The sequence below is a fragment of the Castanea sativa genome, chromosome 6 (assembly GCF_040712315.1).
Source record: "Castanea sativa cultivar Marrone di Chiusa Pesio chromosome 6, ASM4071231v1".
Classification (NCBI taxonomy): Eukaryota; Viridiplantae; Streptophyta; class Magnoliopsida; order Fagales; family Fagaceae; genus Castanea; species Castanea sativa.
Genome location: NC_134018.1, coordinates 50,514,390 through 50,527,543, shown reverse-complemented (window position 1 = coordinate 50,527,543; position 13,154 = coordinate 50,514,390). Strand labels below are relative to the sequence as shown.

General features: G+C 34.7%; 1 protein-coding gene across 1 annotated transcript; it reads left to right on the top strand.

The window, feature by feature from the left end:
• The first annotated feature begins 6,760 nt into the window (after positions 1-6,760).
• Positions 6,761-12,845, top strand: LOC142640553 (patatin-like protein 6). The gene is made up of 3 exons (XM_075814695.1): positions 6,761-8,433; positions 10,447-10,754; positions 11,997-12,845. Exons 1-2 carry the CDS (start codon positions 7,291-7,293, stop codon positions 10,714-10,716), a joined length of 1,413 nt encoding a protein of 470 aa, XP_075670810.1. The 5' UTR covers positions 6,761-7,290; the 3' UTR covers positions 10,717-10,754; positions 11,997-12,845.
• Positions 12,846-13,154: the final 309 nt, after the last annotated feature.

Sequence of the window (13,154 nt, the reverse complement as noted above, 5' to 3'; positions counted from 1 at the left end):
TCCAAAAGACCCAAAAAGGTATTCAACCTTGTCATGCTAATTGTTGAGCAAAGTAAGACAAGTCGTCTTTCTATTTTTCCCCAAAATAGACGGTTTCTCTTTCTCTGAAATTTTCTTTATGAAACCTATAATAAAATAACCTACATCAATAGAATTTCCTTAATCCAAAACATAAGGCATAATACGAGGAATTAATGTTACATGGTAGAAACCTATAGGATGAAAAATTATTCCTTTGGCATCTACTAAAAGTTCCTTCCAACAAACAAGTCGCAAAAGAGATGTCCTCTCAGCCTCTCATCATGTAATGACTTTTGCTTAATTTGGACCTCGTCAACGAATTAAATTACATCAATATCATGTCCTTAAACTCAAAACGTGAAACACGACATGACTTTCAATAGAGTATTACAAATACTAGTATTAAACCACTTTGTAAGAGAAGGTATGATATATGCCTCTGTTCTCTCTCACAGTTAGTGGATCCCGCGACAAATATTAGGATTAAAACACTTTGTAAGAAAATGTATGGTATATGCCTCTCCTCTCTCTCATAGTTAGTGGAACTCACTAACCGCAAGAGAGAGGAAACATATACCGTAGCTCAAACCATTTTCTCGTGGAATTTCAAGTATTTTGTGCATGGAAATGTGTCAATTTAACTGTAAGGCCTTTGGCAACAACATCTACTAGGAACTTCTTTTGAAATTTTTTTTGATACAAGATAGAATTTCTACATGTCAATTTAGCTATAAGGCATTTGGCAACAATATCTACTAGAAAATTCTTTTGAAATTTTTTTTGATACAAGATAGAATTTCTATTCTAGCCTAATTTAAGTGTATATGCGTTTTTTTGAGAAAGTTTCAACCTCGAGATTTTCTTTCTAAAAAAAAAAAAGTGTATATGTGTGTGAAACTCCCTCGTAGAGACTTTTGCTTAATTTGAACTTCGTCAACGAATTAAATTACATCAATATCATGTCCTTAAACTCAAAACGTGAAACACGACATGACTTTTAATAGAGTAATACAAATACTAGTATTAAACCACTTTGTAAGAGAAGGTATGATATATGCCTTTGTTCTCTCTCACAGTTAGTGGATCCCGCTACAAACATTAGGATTAAAACACTTTGTAAGAGAATGTATGGTATATGCCTCTCCTCTCTCTCATAGTTAGTGGAACTCACTAACTGCAAGAGAGAGGAAACATATACCGTAGCTCAAACCATTTTCTCGTGGAATTTCAAGTATTTTGTGCATGGAAATATGTCAATTTAACTATAAGGCCTTTGGCAACAACATCTACTAGGAACTTTTTTTGAAATTTTTTTTGATACAAGATAGAATTTTTACATGTCAATTTAGTTATAAGGTCTTTGGCAACAACATCTAATAGGAACTTCTTTTGAATTTTTTTTTTATACAAGATAGAATTTCTATTCTAGCCTAATCTAAGTGTATATGTGTTTTTTTGAGAAAGTTTCAACCTAGAGAATTTCCTTCTCAAAAAAAAAAAAAAAGTGTATATGCGTGTGAAACTCTCTCCTAGAGACTTGAACCTTGGCTCTTGTTCCCAAAACCCTACAAACATTTATACTTGTGAAGTGACCACCGCACCATAGGTGTGCAATAGTCTTCTTTTGAAAAATTAATCATAAATATAATCTCTCTCTTTTAAATTATTTTAATGAACATGCTTCATATAACGCTAATCCTTCTTAATAGCTAGTAAAAATGTTGAATGAAACATTTGACTTGTATTTTAATGAACATGCTTCATACAACGCTAATTCTTCTTAATAGCTAGTAAAAATGTTGAATGAAACATTTGACTTGACCTTTCCAATCCCAGAAGTTGAGATATGAAGTAAACGTGCAAACTTTTGGCATTTGCAAGAGTTGCTTCTCACATATTATGATATTAGTTTTTTTCTCTCTCTCTCTCTCTCTCTCTCTCTCTCTCTCTGGTTCGATTGTACGAATGATGCACTTTCCCTCTCAAATTTTCTTTCTAGTCTTATATTGAATATGATAAATTACATTAACATACAATTTCATAATCTGACATGTATAAATGAATATTACACGAAAAAAAAAAAGTTAATAGCAGTAAGGACAAAATAATTTAGGTTTATTGTATTAGATTTTTCCAATAATTTCTAGTCTCTTAAAAAAATAATAGCAGTGTTATTTAGTAGAGCACATTATACCATCCAGTAACATAAAAAGCCTTATGTATAATTTAATTGATAATTGAGTAAAATACAAAAAGACTACCCTTAGGGTTTGGGCTCATGTGAAGTACTACGAACTATCAAAACAATTTAAAAGTATTCAATTTGCTCTTTAGGCACAAATGTCATTTAATACAATTTGAAAATCTCTATGCTCGTCTTGCTTTTTTCCTCATCTCTTACTATTATTTAGTATTTATTAATGACTACTCATACACACATAATTGCTACAATATAGTAATTGCAAGACCTTTAGTTAAGACAAGTTGTCCAAAAAAAGCAAATGAGGTCAGAACCTTGAAACTTTCAAATAGTATTGATGGTGAACTAAAAATTGAACTATCTTAAAAAAATAATAGCAGTGTTATTTAGTAGAGCACATTATATCGTCCAGTAACATAAAAAGCCTTATGTATAATTTAATTGATAATTGAGTAAAATACAAAAAGACTACCCTTAGTGTTTGGGCTCATGTGAAGTACTATGAACTATCAAAACAATTTAAAAGTATTCAATTTGCTCTTTAGGCACAAATTGCATTTAATACAATTTGAAAATCTCTATGCTCGTCTTGCTTTTTTCCTCATCTCTTACTATTATTTAGTATTTATTAATGACTACTCATACACACATAATTGCTACAATATAGTAATTGCGAGACCTTTAGTTAAGACAAGTTGTCCAAAAAAAGCAAATGACATTAGAACCTTGAAACTTTCAAATAGTATTGATGGTGAACTAAAAATTAACTATCTTCAATTTGTCCACAAAAGTCTTCCAAAGCAAGTAAAGTTAGCCTAACATAAGAATGTCGTCCATCGTCAGACGGCCCTCCATGAGCAGGAGGGTCGTCCATGATGAAAACACCTGAACGACCCCTCAACACTTAGGAAATTTCATAATGGATTTATGTACGAAAGCTAATAATTTGGATCATGTTCTACTATTTTGAAGTATGAGCAAAATTCTTGTTCATTGTTATAACTTCTCACTAAGTACTTAACTTCCGATGACAGTTGTAGAAGATAAGATTAAACATTCTAACTTCTATAGCAGTTGTAAAAGTTAAGTCTAAACCTTCTAACTTTCACACACGTAGAGGAAATTACTAAACAAGTAACTACTCCAAAGCCCACTATATAAGGATTCATCTACATCAAATGAAAGTAATTTTTCACTACTCCTAAAAAGTTGAAATTCTTGAGTTTTAGAGAAAAAACTAACTTAAGCATCAGAGGGTTTCTAGCCGGTTCACCCTGTTCTCTTTTGATCTTGTGTCTTTTTCTTTTCAGGCATTTCAAACGATCACTAGTCCATTGAAGTCCGAAGCATTCAGCCTACTGATTTTCTGTACATCATCAAGTATTAATTGTCATTTATACTAAGAAAGTAAATTAGGTATATTTAAAAAATTCTCGATAAATCATATTATTAACTGTGGGGACTCGAAGACTGAAGATAAGAAGCATAGTTGTAACTTTCAATTGTTCATCCGGAAGGAGTGTCCGTGGTCCGAGAAGTGACGTGGTCCGAAGATGGAATGGGAAGTGATGGGGCATCCTTAGGAGATATAAGGGATGGAGAAGGGTGTCTCATGGGTTGAATGAGGTTTTTTGTAGGAAGTTTCTTCTAAAGGTCTCACACGATCCTTCGCATTAATGAGGAAGTGACTTGAATAGTGGATCCGTAACTCAGCAGCTCCTTCCATCACCTTCATAATGAGTCTAAAGGGGCAGGTGTCTTAAGAAGATATGAGAAATTTACAGATGAAGGGTTGGGATTCAAGAGGCTATAAAGTATATAAAGGGAAAAGGTTCTTAGATAGGGGGGCAAGAGGATAAGGAAAAAATAAATCACAGAGAGAATTGTAACTAAGAGGCCGAGTGAATAGTATCTGTAACCATCAAGAACAATTGTCCTCGGCAATGTTGCGTGCAAAGATCCCTTCATTTGTTAAATCATCACGCTTTTAGTCTTTTTTTCCTATTTGTGTCATCGGGCAAAGCCCACGCTTATTCTTCCTATTCTCTATACAAATCTCTATTATTTTGGGACGGATTTAGGAACTCTAATTTCACTATTCTTGGTGGGCTTAGGCCACTTAAATTCATGTTCTTACATTAACCCAAACCTCAAAATTAATCGTGATTTTTTGTATTTTACTATTGATAATTTACATGTATATCACCAATTTACGTTTATATGAGTCTTTAATATTTTGAATAAACTTATACTATCAGTAGGTGAAAGTTAAATTCTAAAGTTATTGTGTAAAGTATTCTTTCTCCCCTTCAAGTACAGTTTTGTATTTTAGAGTCTTAGACAAGTGTTTTACGTAAAGTTCTTAAAAGGGGCAGGTAACCAAAAACATTGACGGTCACATGTACAAAAAGAAATAAAACTTAGTACTACGTGAAGGTCAAAGTAAATTGATTATGGAGTTCGTACAGTGTACTCTATAAGTCTATGTTCTTAGCTCAAATAAAGTTTTATTGATTACGTAATACTCCATATGTTAAAATGAGAAGAATTTCATTTAATTAGTGATAATGTGTGATGCATTAAAGAAAGCAACCTTTAACATCTCTACAAGCTTCCCAACTTTTTTCTTCAACTCTGTAATTAAGTTTTTGTTTAATGTTATAAAATTCATCTTTTACTAAAAACATAATAATACTAGCATGCAGAAACAAAATATTAAAATCATTAAAAAAATTTCATTTTCATTGGTCAAGTTCCTCAAAAATAAAAATTTTCATTAACAATATCAAAATTGAACAATAAAAAATTATTTTAAAAGGGTAACAACAATAAAATTTTAATAAACAAAAGGTCTATTTTTAAAATTGATTGAAATTTGAAATAGTATATTTTAAGCTTTTAAAACATTAAAAATAATCATAATAAAGCAGACCCTAATCGTTGAATACTATCATATTTATATAATAAAAAAATTATGAAACAATTTTGTCATTTTAGTTCTTAATCTTTTAACTTATTTACTAAATTGTTTATCTTGTCAACTGTACTTTATAAATTGGACACTAGTTTCATATGTACTATTCTCGTATGTGGTACTAAACTTATCACAAAGAACATAGTAACCAATTTGATAAAAAGTTTAAATGTTAAGGATTAAAAGTGACAAAAATATAAATTTCATAGACTAAAACAATGATTGACTTAAATTTAAAAGGTGTAATTTGGTTTTGGCTCCTGCTAACGAATGCCTTTAGGGCATTGGTTAAGAATCTATTTTATAAAAGTTTTGATATCACTTTTATGGGAAATGAAAAAAACTATCAAAATATTAATTGCTTTTTTTTTTCTTTTCCAATAAAAACCTTCTTTAAATGGATTATTAACTAATATTTTAAAGGCATTCATTAGCATTTTCCTTTGTTTTTTTTAGTTTTCTTTTTCAAGTTTCAATGCAAGAGCAATTAAGAATCTTAAATTACAACTAAAATTATAATTCACCTAAATTTAAAAGGAGTAATTTGTTTTTAAGTTTTTTTTTTTTCAAATTTCAATGCAAGAACAATTAAGAATCTTAAATTACAACTAAAATTGTGATTCACCTAAATTTAAAAGGTGTAATTTGTTTTTTAGTTTTCTTTTTTAAAATTCAATGCAAGAACAACTAAGAATCTCAAATTACCCTTCTCAAAAAAAAAAAAAAAAACTCAAATTACAACTAAAATGATAATTCACCTCAATTTAAAAGGTGTAATTTGTTTTTTAGTTTTCTTTTTCAAATTTCAATGCAAGAACAATCAAAGAATCTTAAATTACAATTCAGCAAAAATAAAATAAAATATGAAAAAAAAAAAAACAACTACACAAGAAGTTAAAAATTGCCAAACAATGGGTCAAAGATTACCATGATTGGAATGAGTGATTGGAGAAGTCAGACTGTAGACTTAGGTGTCACCAATCATCTTATCCATATTAGTTTCCTTTCTTTCTTTTTCCTAATATTTTGGTCTAATATAAAATTAAAATTAAAAAAAAAAAAAAAAACTCATCCCGTAGTACTATTCACGCTTACGGATTTACAGTTAAAATTCACCGTCATTTGAAAGAGTCCTAATCGGCGAAACAAAATAAAAACAAAACCCACTGTACTATCAGGTAATGACCTAACATAGACCCACTGTACCCGTCAGCACGTATACCACCACACTGGACCCCACCCCAAGGGCAAATTCGTCACACAAAAAACACCAATTTAGTGGGTCTCCACTCCTTCGCCGACTGACTGAGAGTGGCGCTACCAAGTAGGTCCCACACGTAACGACAAAGACGCGGGAGAGATGAAAGATTAAAAAAAAGAAGAAGGAAAGTGCGGTAATTGACCGTTGATCACGGACATAACAGAGGGAGTGAAATGAAATATTAACCGTCTGATGAATCAGGAGGAAAACGGATTTTGACCCGGGTACGTACAACCGTCGGTGCCCCGTTAGTTTGAACCGAATGGCCACATATATAGAGACGAGTGCCTTTAACATATAAAGCAGACATGCTCTGCAGCTGACTCAGTTCTTTGCCTCCTCTTCTGGCTTTTTTATTTTTCGTTTTTCTCTTTCTTTGTTTATTTATTCATTTATTTTTATATCAAACGCTGTCGTTTGGAGGTTGAGCGTTGCTTGTCAATATAAAAGTGATGTGGTATATTATAGAAAGTTCTAATTGAGGAAGGGGTTTACGTTTTTAAAGCTGAGAAATTTGGAGTGTTTCTGGGAGAGTTTTTTTTATTTTTTTGGTGGTGTTGGTCCAACAAAAAAAAATATACTGATGGCCATGGGCGTGAATTTCAAGGGCTATATTGTTGTTGCCGAATTGAGCTGCGATAAAAGCTCGTTTCGTTCAGGCATGTTTGGAGAAGGTTTTTGATTTTTAAACTGTGATTTTCTTTTTAAGGTGTCCAGGTGAGCATGCAAAGCCAACAAAAAAAACAAAACAAATTAAACTGAGGGTTTATTAGGTTCATCCAAACCCCAAACAGAACTACACAGAGCAGAGAGCTTTTTATTTTTTTTATTTCAATGGATTCGAATCAATCGGAAATGCAAGAACCGAGTATCGACACCGACAAGCTGAGCTACGAAATCTTCTCTATTCTCGAGACGAAGTTTCTCTTCGGCTACGACGACCAGAAGCTTTGGATCCCCAAGCAGATCGCTCCGGCAGCCGAGTCCAAGCCGGAAACTCAGCCTCAAGCTCAGCCACTACCGACGATGGTCGATAATGGCGTTTCGGCGATCAAGAACCAGAGAGGCAAAATCTGCATTCTGAGCATCGACGGAGGAGGCATGCGAGGCATTCTCTCAGGTAAAGCCTTGGCCTATTTGGAACACGCGCTCAAGTTGAAATCCGGCAATCCAGACGCCAGAATCGCCGACTACTTCGACGTCGCAGCCGGCTCCGGCGTCGGTGGCATTTTCACCGCGATGCTCTTCGCTACCAAAGACCAGAACCGTCCGATTTTCAAGGCGGAGGACACGTGGCGCTTCCTCGCTGAACAAGGCAAGCGATTTTACCGCCCTTCCTCTGGCTCCAGTTCTAGTACCGGCGGCGGTTTTTTCCGTCGGCTTCTTAGGGGCGGCTCGGCTAGTTCTACTGGTTCAGCTACAACCGGTTTAGAAAAGGCGGTGAAAGAAGCTTTCGCAGACCAGAACCGGAGTTTGACTCTGAAAGACACGCTAAAACCGGTTTTAATCCCTTGCTACGACTTGTCCAGTACGGCGCCGTTTCTGTTTTCCAGAGCCGACGCGCTCGAGACAGATAGCTTCGACTTCAGGCTCTGGGAGGTGTGTCGTGCCACGTCAGCAGAACCGGGAGTGTTCGAACCGGTTCAAATGCGGTCCGTCGACGGTCAAACCAAGTGCGTGGCGGTCGACGGCGCCTTAGCTATGAGCAACCCGACCGGTGCGGCGATTACGCACGTGCTACATAACAAACAAGAGTTCCCATTCGTGCGAGGCGTGGAGGACCTTTTGGTTCTCTCTATTGGAACGGGTCAGTTGGTGGAGACTAACTATGATTATGATCAGATCAAGAATTGGAGGGCCAAGGAGTGGGCTCGACCCATGGCTCGGATCTGTGGGGACGGCTCGGCCGACTTGGTGGACCAGTCCGTAGCCATGGCCTTTGGTCAGTGTCGAAGCACTAGTTACGTGCGCATTCAGGTAAAAAGTAAAACTTCAACAAAAAAAAAAAAAAAACTCTTCGCACACAATAATCCATTGCACAAGTCAACAAGTTATGAGAATGAAATTCTGTAAGCTGCTGTAATGTAATTAAATTTTTTTAAGAAAACGTTTACCTTACAGGACATTAGATTATTACATTACATTATTATCAGCTTAGAGATGATATAATTGGTTTGGATTTTTGGTGTGTGTGACAGTGTTGGCCAGGCTGGTAAGGAGTAGTAGAATTTTGTTTTTTCATAGTGATAGTGATATACACATGAATGTATATATATACATATATACGGAATATATGGCTAACGTGCGCCGGAGTTTGGGTTCATGCAATTAATGTTGGTCGTTTGCCTCGTATAATGAGGTCATTGCAACCCATGCGGTGCACTGGGGCTCAGATTTCGGTGACCAATTGGAGGGAGCAATAGGGGGGACCTGTGTGGGTTTTTTTTTTGGGTGTTGGTGTTGGGGTTGCATGTGATGGTGGGTTTGGAATTGGCACTGGTTTGTTGGGGGGTTTTGGGTTAAACCCTGCAGTTTTAGCCCAAGTCCTTTACTTTAAATTTACTGTCTTCTGGTCCAAGTGTCAGTTACTTTTAAGCATTGTTTGTCCGAGAAATTCGGTTTGTTTCGGCTTTTGATTTAAGGGATTTAATTACGTCTTGTTTGCAGTTTTTGGTCAAGATGATAACATTCTTTGAACTTTTAATTGTATTTAACAAGATTTCTTTGAGTTCTTTAAAAGCATAATTGTATAGTACAATAGTTATTAAAGCTAGTGGAGTTCTCAACTTTATTCCTTAATATCAAACTCTATTTTATTTCCCATGGATTTCATTTTATGTTGGTAACCATAAAATTTTGTTACTGCCACTATAAAAAAAAGTAGTGTTAATTTTTTGGTACCAAATTTAACCGAATGAAACATAGCAAGTGGTCTTTTGTATGGATTATTTTGCCTGCCAGTAGATGGGAATGGCTGGAGAGCTGGGGTTTGGATTTACTAGGGAGTGAGAGACATCTGAGTGGTCATAATTTGCTATTCAGATTATTAGATACTCATAGGCTCTCTAAAGGGAAACATCAGACAAATTTCCATACATCACTTACTTATTATGATATGGGCCAGCCATGCGCTGTCAATGTGCAAGGACTTTGTCACTTGGGTTCTTGTTTTGCTATTTTGTACTACCTAAATGCCAAGCCACTTGATTCTGCAGAAATGAGAGGAGGGTTTCCTCTAATTGGTCTTTCTCCACAAAGGCATTCAATGAATCAAGCATACTTGTTATTAGTAGATAACAAGGGGCTATTTGGTAACGTTGTTTGAACAACAGTTTTCGTTGTTTAAACAGCACAACACGTATTTCTACAACATTTTTTCACAACACTTAAACAACGTTACTAGAACATTACCAAACGGGCCCCAAGTTTCTGGCACATGCAATATAGTATTACAGTGTCTTTGAGAAGAAATTGGAGCTCCATTAGGTCTCTCCCCCCAAATAGAGGAGTCAACTATCATTTATTTAGTTCAATAACAATGCACCCTCCCAAATTGGTTTTAGCCCAAATAGTCAATGCTAGAGGTGTAGGTGGAGTTCTGTGGTTCTCTCTTTCATATTTTTCGGAGATTAATATTTTGGTCCAAATCAATTATGCAACTAAGTTCTAGGTGGAGTATGAAATTGGTGGTATGATATTACTATGTATTTAATTTATTACTGTTTGTGCTTTTGATTTTTTGAGGACATACACATCTTTCTTTATGGTGGGAACAAGTTTTTATGGTTTTAAAACCTATATGCTTGGGTCATTGAATTCTAGAGCGTATGTTCTATCGAGTGGGTCTACTAAGTTCTGCTTTCACTTTCTTGCATTTAAAGCAGTTATAACTCAAATCATCCATCGAGAATTTTTTTTTTAATATAGCTATTAGTTGGATGGTATATCGTCTAATTGAAGCACATCTTTCTAATAAATATGGTTTGACAGGCAAATGGGCTAAGCGAGGGACGGTGTGGACTTAATGTGGATACAGACCCAAGTCCAAGCAATGTAAAGATGCTCATAGGAGTAGCAGAGGAGATGCTAAAGCAGAAGAATGTTGAGTCAGTGCTCTTTGGAGGCAAGAGGCTTGGAGAGCAAAGTAATTTCGAGAAGCTTGACTGGTTTGCTGGAGAACTAGTGTTGGAGCATGAGAGGAGGAGTTGCAGAATAGCTCCTACTGTAGCTTTCAAACAAGCTACACCAAAACCCACCTAGTTTACTACTATCAATATTACAACCAACCAAAAGAAAAGGTAAGCATTCCCCTAATGCTACATTTTAATAAGTTTCATTCTTTTACATCAATTTCAAAGGAAGCATTATATTGGACCATAATAGAATTAAAATGATTATTCTGCACAGAGTTTATCTTAAAATAAAAAATATAGTAGAGAAATGCCAATAACTACCTCATAACTCATAAAAATTCATGTACTTTGGCTTCAATGCATATATGCCAAAAGACTCTGCTTATAATGTCATAATTCAATGGCAGTGTACCGTTTTACCATTACCTGCAAAATCTACCTTTTCAACTTTCAAAGGTCTCCATCTTCAAAAACTAATGTCACCTAACTGCAAATGAACACATTAATATATTGTACGAATTTAGAACCTCAATTTTTTCATGATGCCCTTATCTTCTTTGCAATTCTGTTCAAATGTGTAAGGTTTGTAATAATAGACTATTCTAATCACCAGCTGATTTTGACATCATCAGTTTTCTGTATCCTGGTGTGTTCATTTTGTCATTTTTTCCCTTGCTTTTCATTAGACCAAACTTCATGACCACCATTTTTTGTTGTTTTGTTTGTTTAATAAAAAGTGTAAGGAACATCAAATATAAATATAGATGATGTGGGGGTCTATGACCCCCCTGTTGTCAGTCTACCGACACTACTCTTGAAATAAGATGATAGTGGCATTTCATTTGAAATGGAATATCTAAAAAATATTTGAGAAAAAGGATATTTTGGTCATTTAGTTGATACTCAAATCATCAGGGTGTCTAATAAAGGTGCTCCGTAGTCCTGAAAAAGAGTTTTTCCCATATGGTAGCATGGTTTGACTATCTGAACACAAATTACTCCTATGCTCTTCGGGCTTTGGCCTATAGAATCACATATGTTTGTACAGGTAAGGGCAATTGGCACGCACAATATTTTTACCATATAAAGTCTCTAAATTGTTCTTACATCTCCAATGTCTCTAAAAAATTACATGTTCTAAAGACTTAAGCTGTTAAGAAATGTTGAACTGTTTTGTTTGAAAACAAGAGAAAGTTTTGCCTTCAGTAGTTCTTTACTTGTGTTACAAGATTCAACCTTACATTGTGACTTTTGTGTTAAATTTTCAAATTTGAACTCTTCAAATACTCGTGCTTTTCGTATATGTTGTAATCTTCATGTCTTTCTTCCTAACTTTTATGCAATTCATATAGACTTTTCCATTTTCCAAATTTTCAACAATGATAATAATCTGTTTCTGAAATGCAGGTGAAAAATATAATTGAAATTTAAAAAAAAAATGATGAAATGAAGAAGAAAAGTAATACGATAGCAGCTTTTACTTTTGGAAGTGAATATAGCAAAGACAAGAAGAGGTCGGGGAATTGAGTGAAAAGAACAAGAACTGTTAAAAGGGTAGAAGATCTTAGTGGATACTTTGCCTGCTATAGGACAGGCATTGTGGTGTCCACTCCAACTTTCTACCATGGCAGGCAACCAAGGAAAAAGCAAATTTTACTTCAAGCTTTTCAAGGTCAAACTAGTCTTAGGTGTGAATCTTTTGATTCAAGTTGAAAATGTCAGGGTGGGAAAATTGTTTCCATATTTCTTCCCATACCCTACCATTACTTTTTATTTATTTTAATATTAGGTTTGCTTATTGTTTTTACTTTTTTTTTTTTTTTTTTCATCCCTAGTCTCAAGAAACTTGAGTTTGGGGGTGGTAGGCTATGATGAAAACCCAGAAACATGGCCGAAGTTCTTAGTCCTACTTTGGTCCTTTTTTTTTTTTTTTTTTGTCAATCTTTTTTTCTTCAGTATAGATTGTAGTGATGGAGAACAGATTCGAGATTGGGTATCTTTTTTAAGCAGCCGACCATTTCTCCTGGGATTGGGATTGATTAATAGACCAATATGGCGACTAATTGTCGTTGGGCCCTTTCCAAAACTTTTACATTTTAATTTTTTTTGTTTATTCAACCTTTATTATTATAGGTTTTGTGGCTCTAGTTGAATTTTCTGTCTTGAAATACTCATTTGGTATTACATTATTGTTATAAGCAACTTGTAAATTTCTGTATGTTAAGAAGTGGTGGAGGTAGTTGATGTTTGGCTCAATTCTTTGTTTGTGCTTGTTGTGTTCGCCTTCTCATGGTTTGGCTTTTCGTTACCTCTCATTGACTATTTTGGCTTATTTAGCAAAGATTAGTGTGTACAAGACAAATGTGGATGTATTGGTGGGGGCGTTGACACCAACTCATGGATTATTCTCGTGCCTGCCTAGCTTTTGGAAGAGCTCGCTTGCTTATTATATCTTCGTGCCGTAGCAGTAGGCTCTACCATTTTGCTGCATAGAAATCAAACAAGTTTATTGAGAGAGAAAAAAAAAAAGTATCATTCTTTCTTATATATACAAATTGATAAATG

Bases quoted from the DNA above. Each gene is read 5' to 3' on its own strand.
- LOC142640553 (XM_075814695.1), top strand. From the start codon at position 7,291: ATGGATTCGAATCAATCGGAAATGCAAGAACCGAGTATCGACACCGAC. The intron at 8,434-10,446 runs GTAAAAAGTAAA...ATGGTTTGACAG, and splicing joins CTAGTTACGTGCGCATTCAG to GCAAATGGGCTAAGCGAGGG.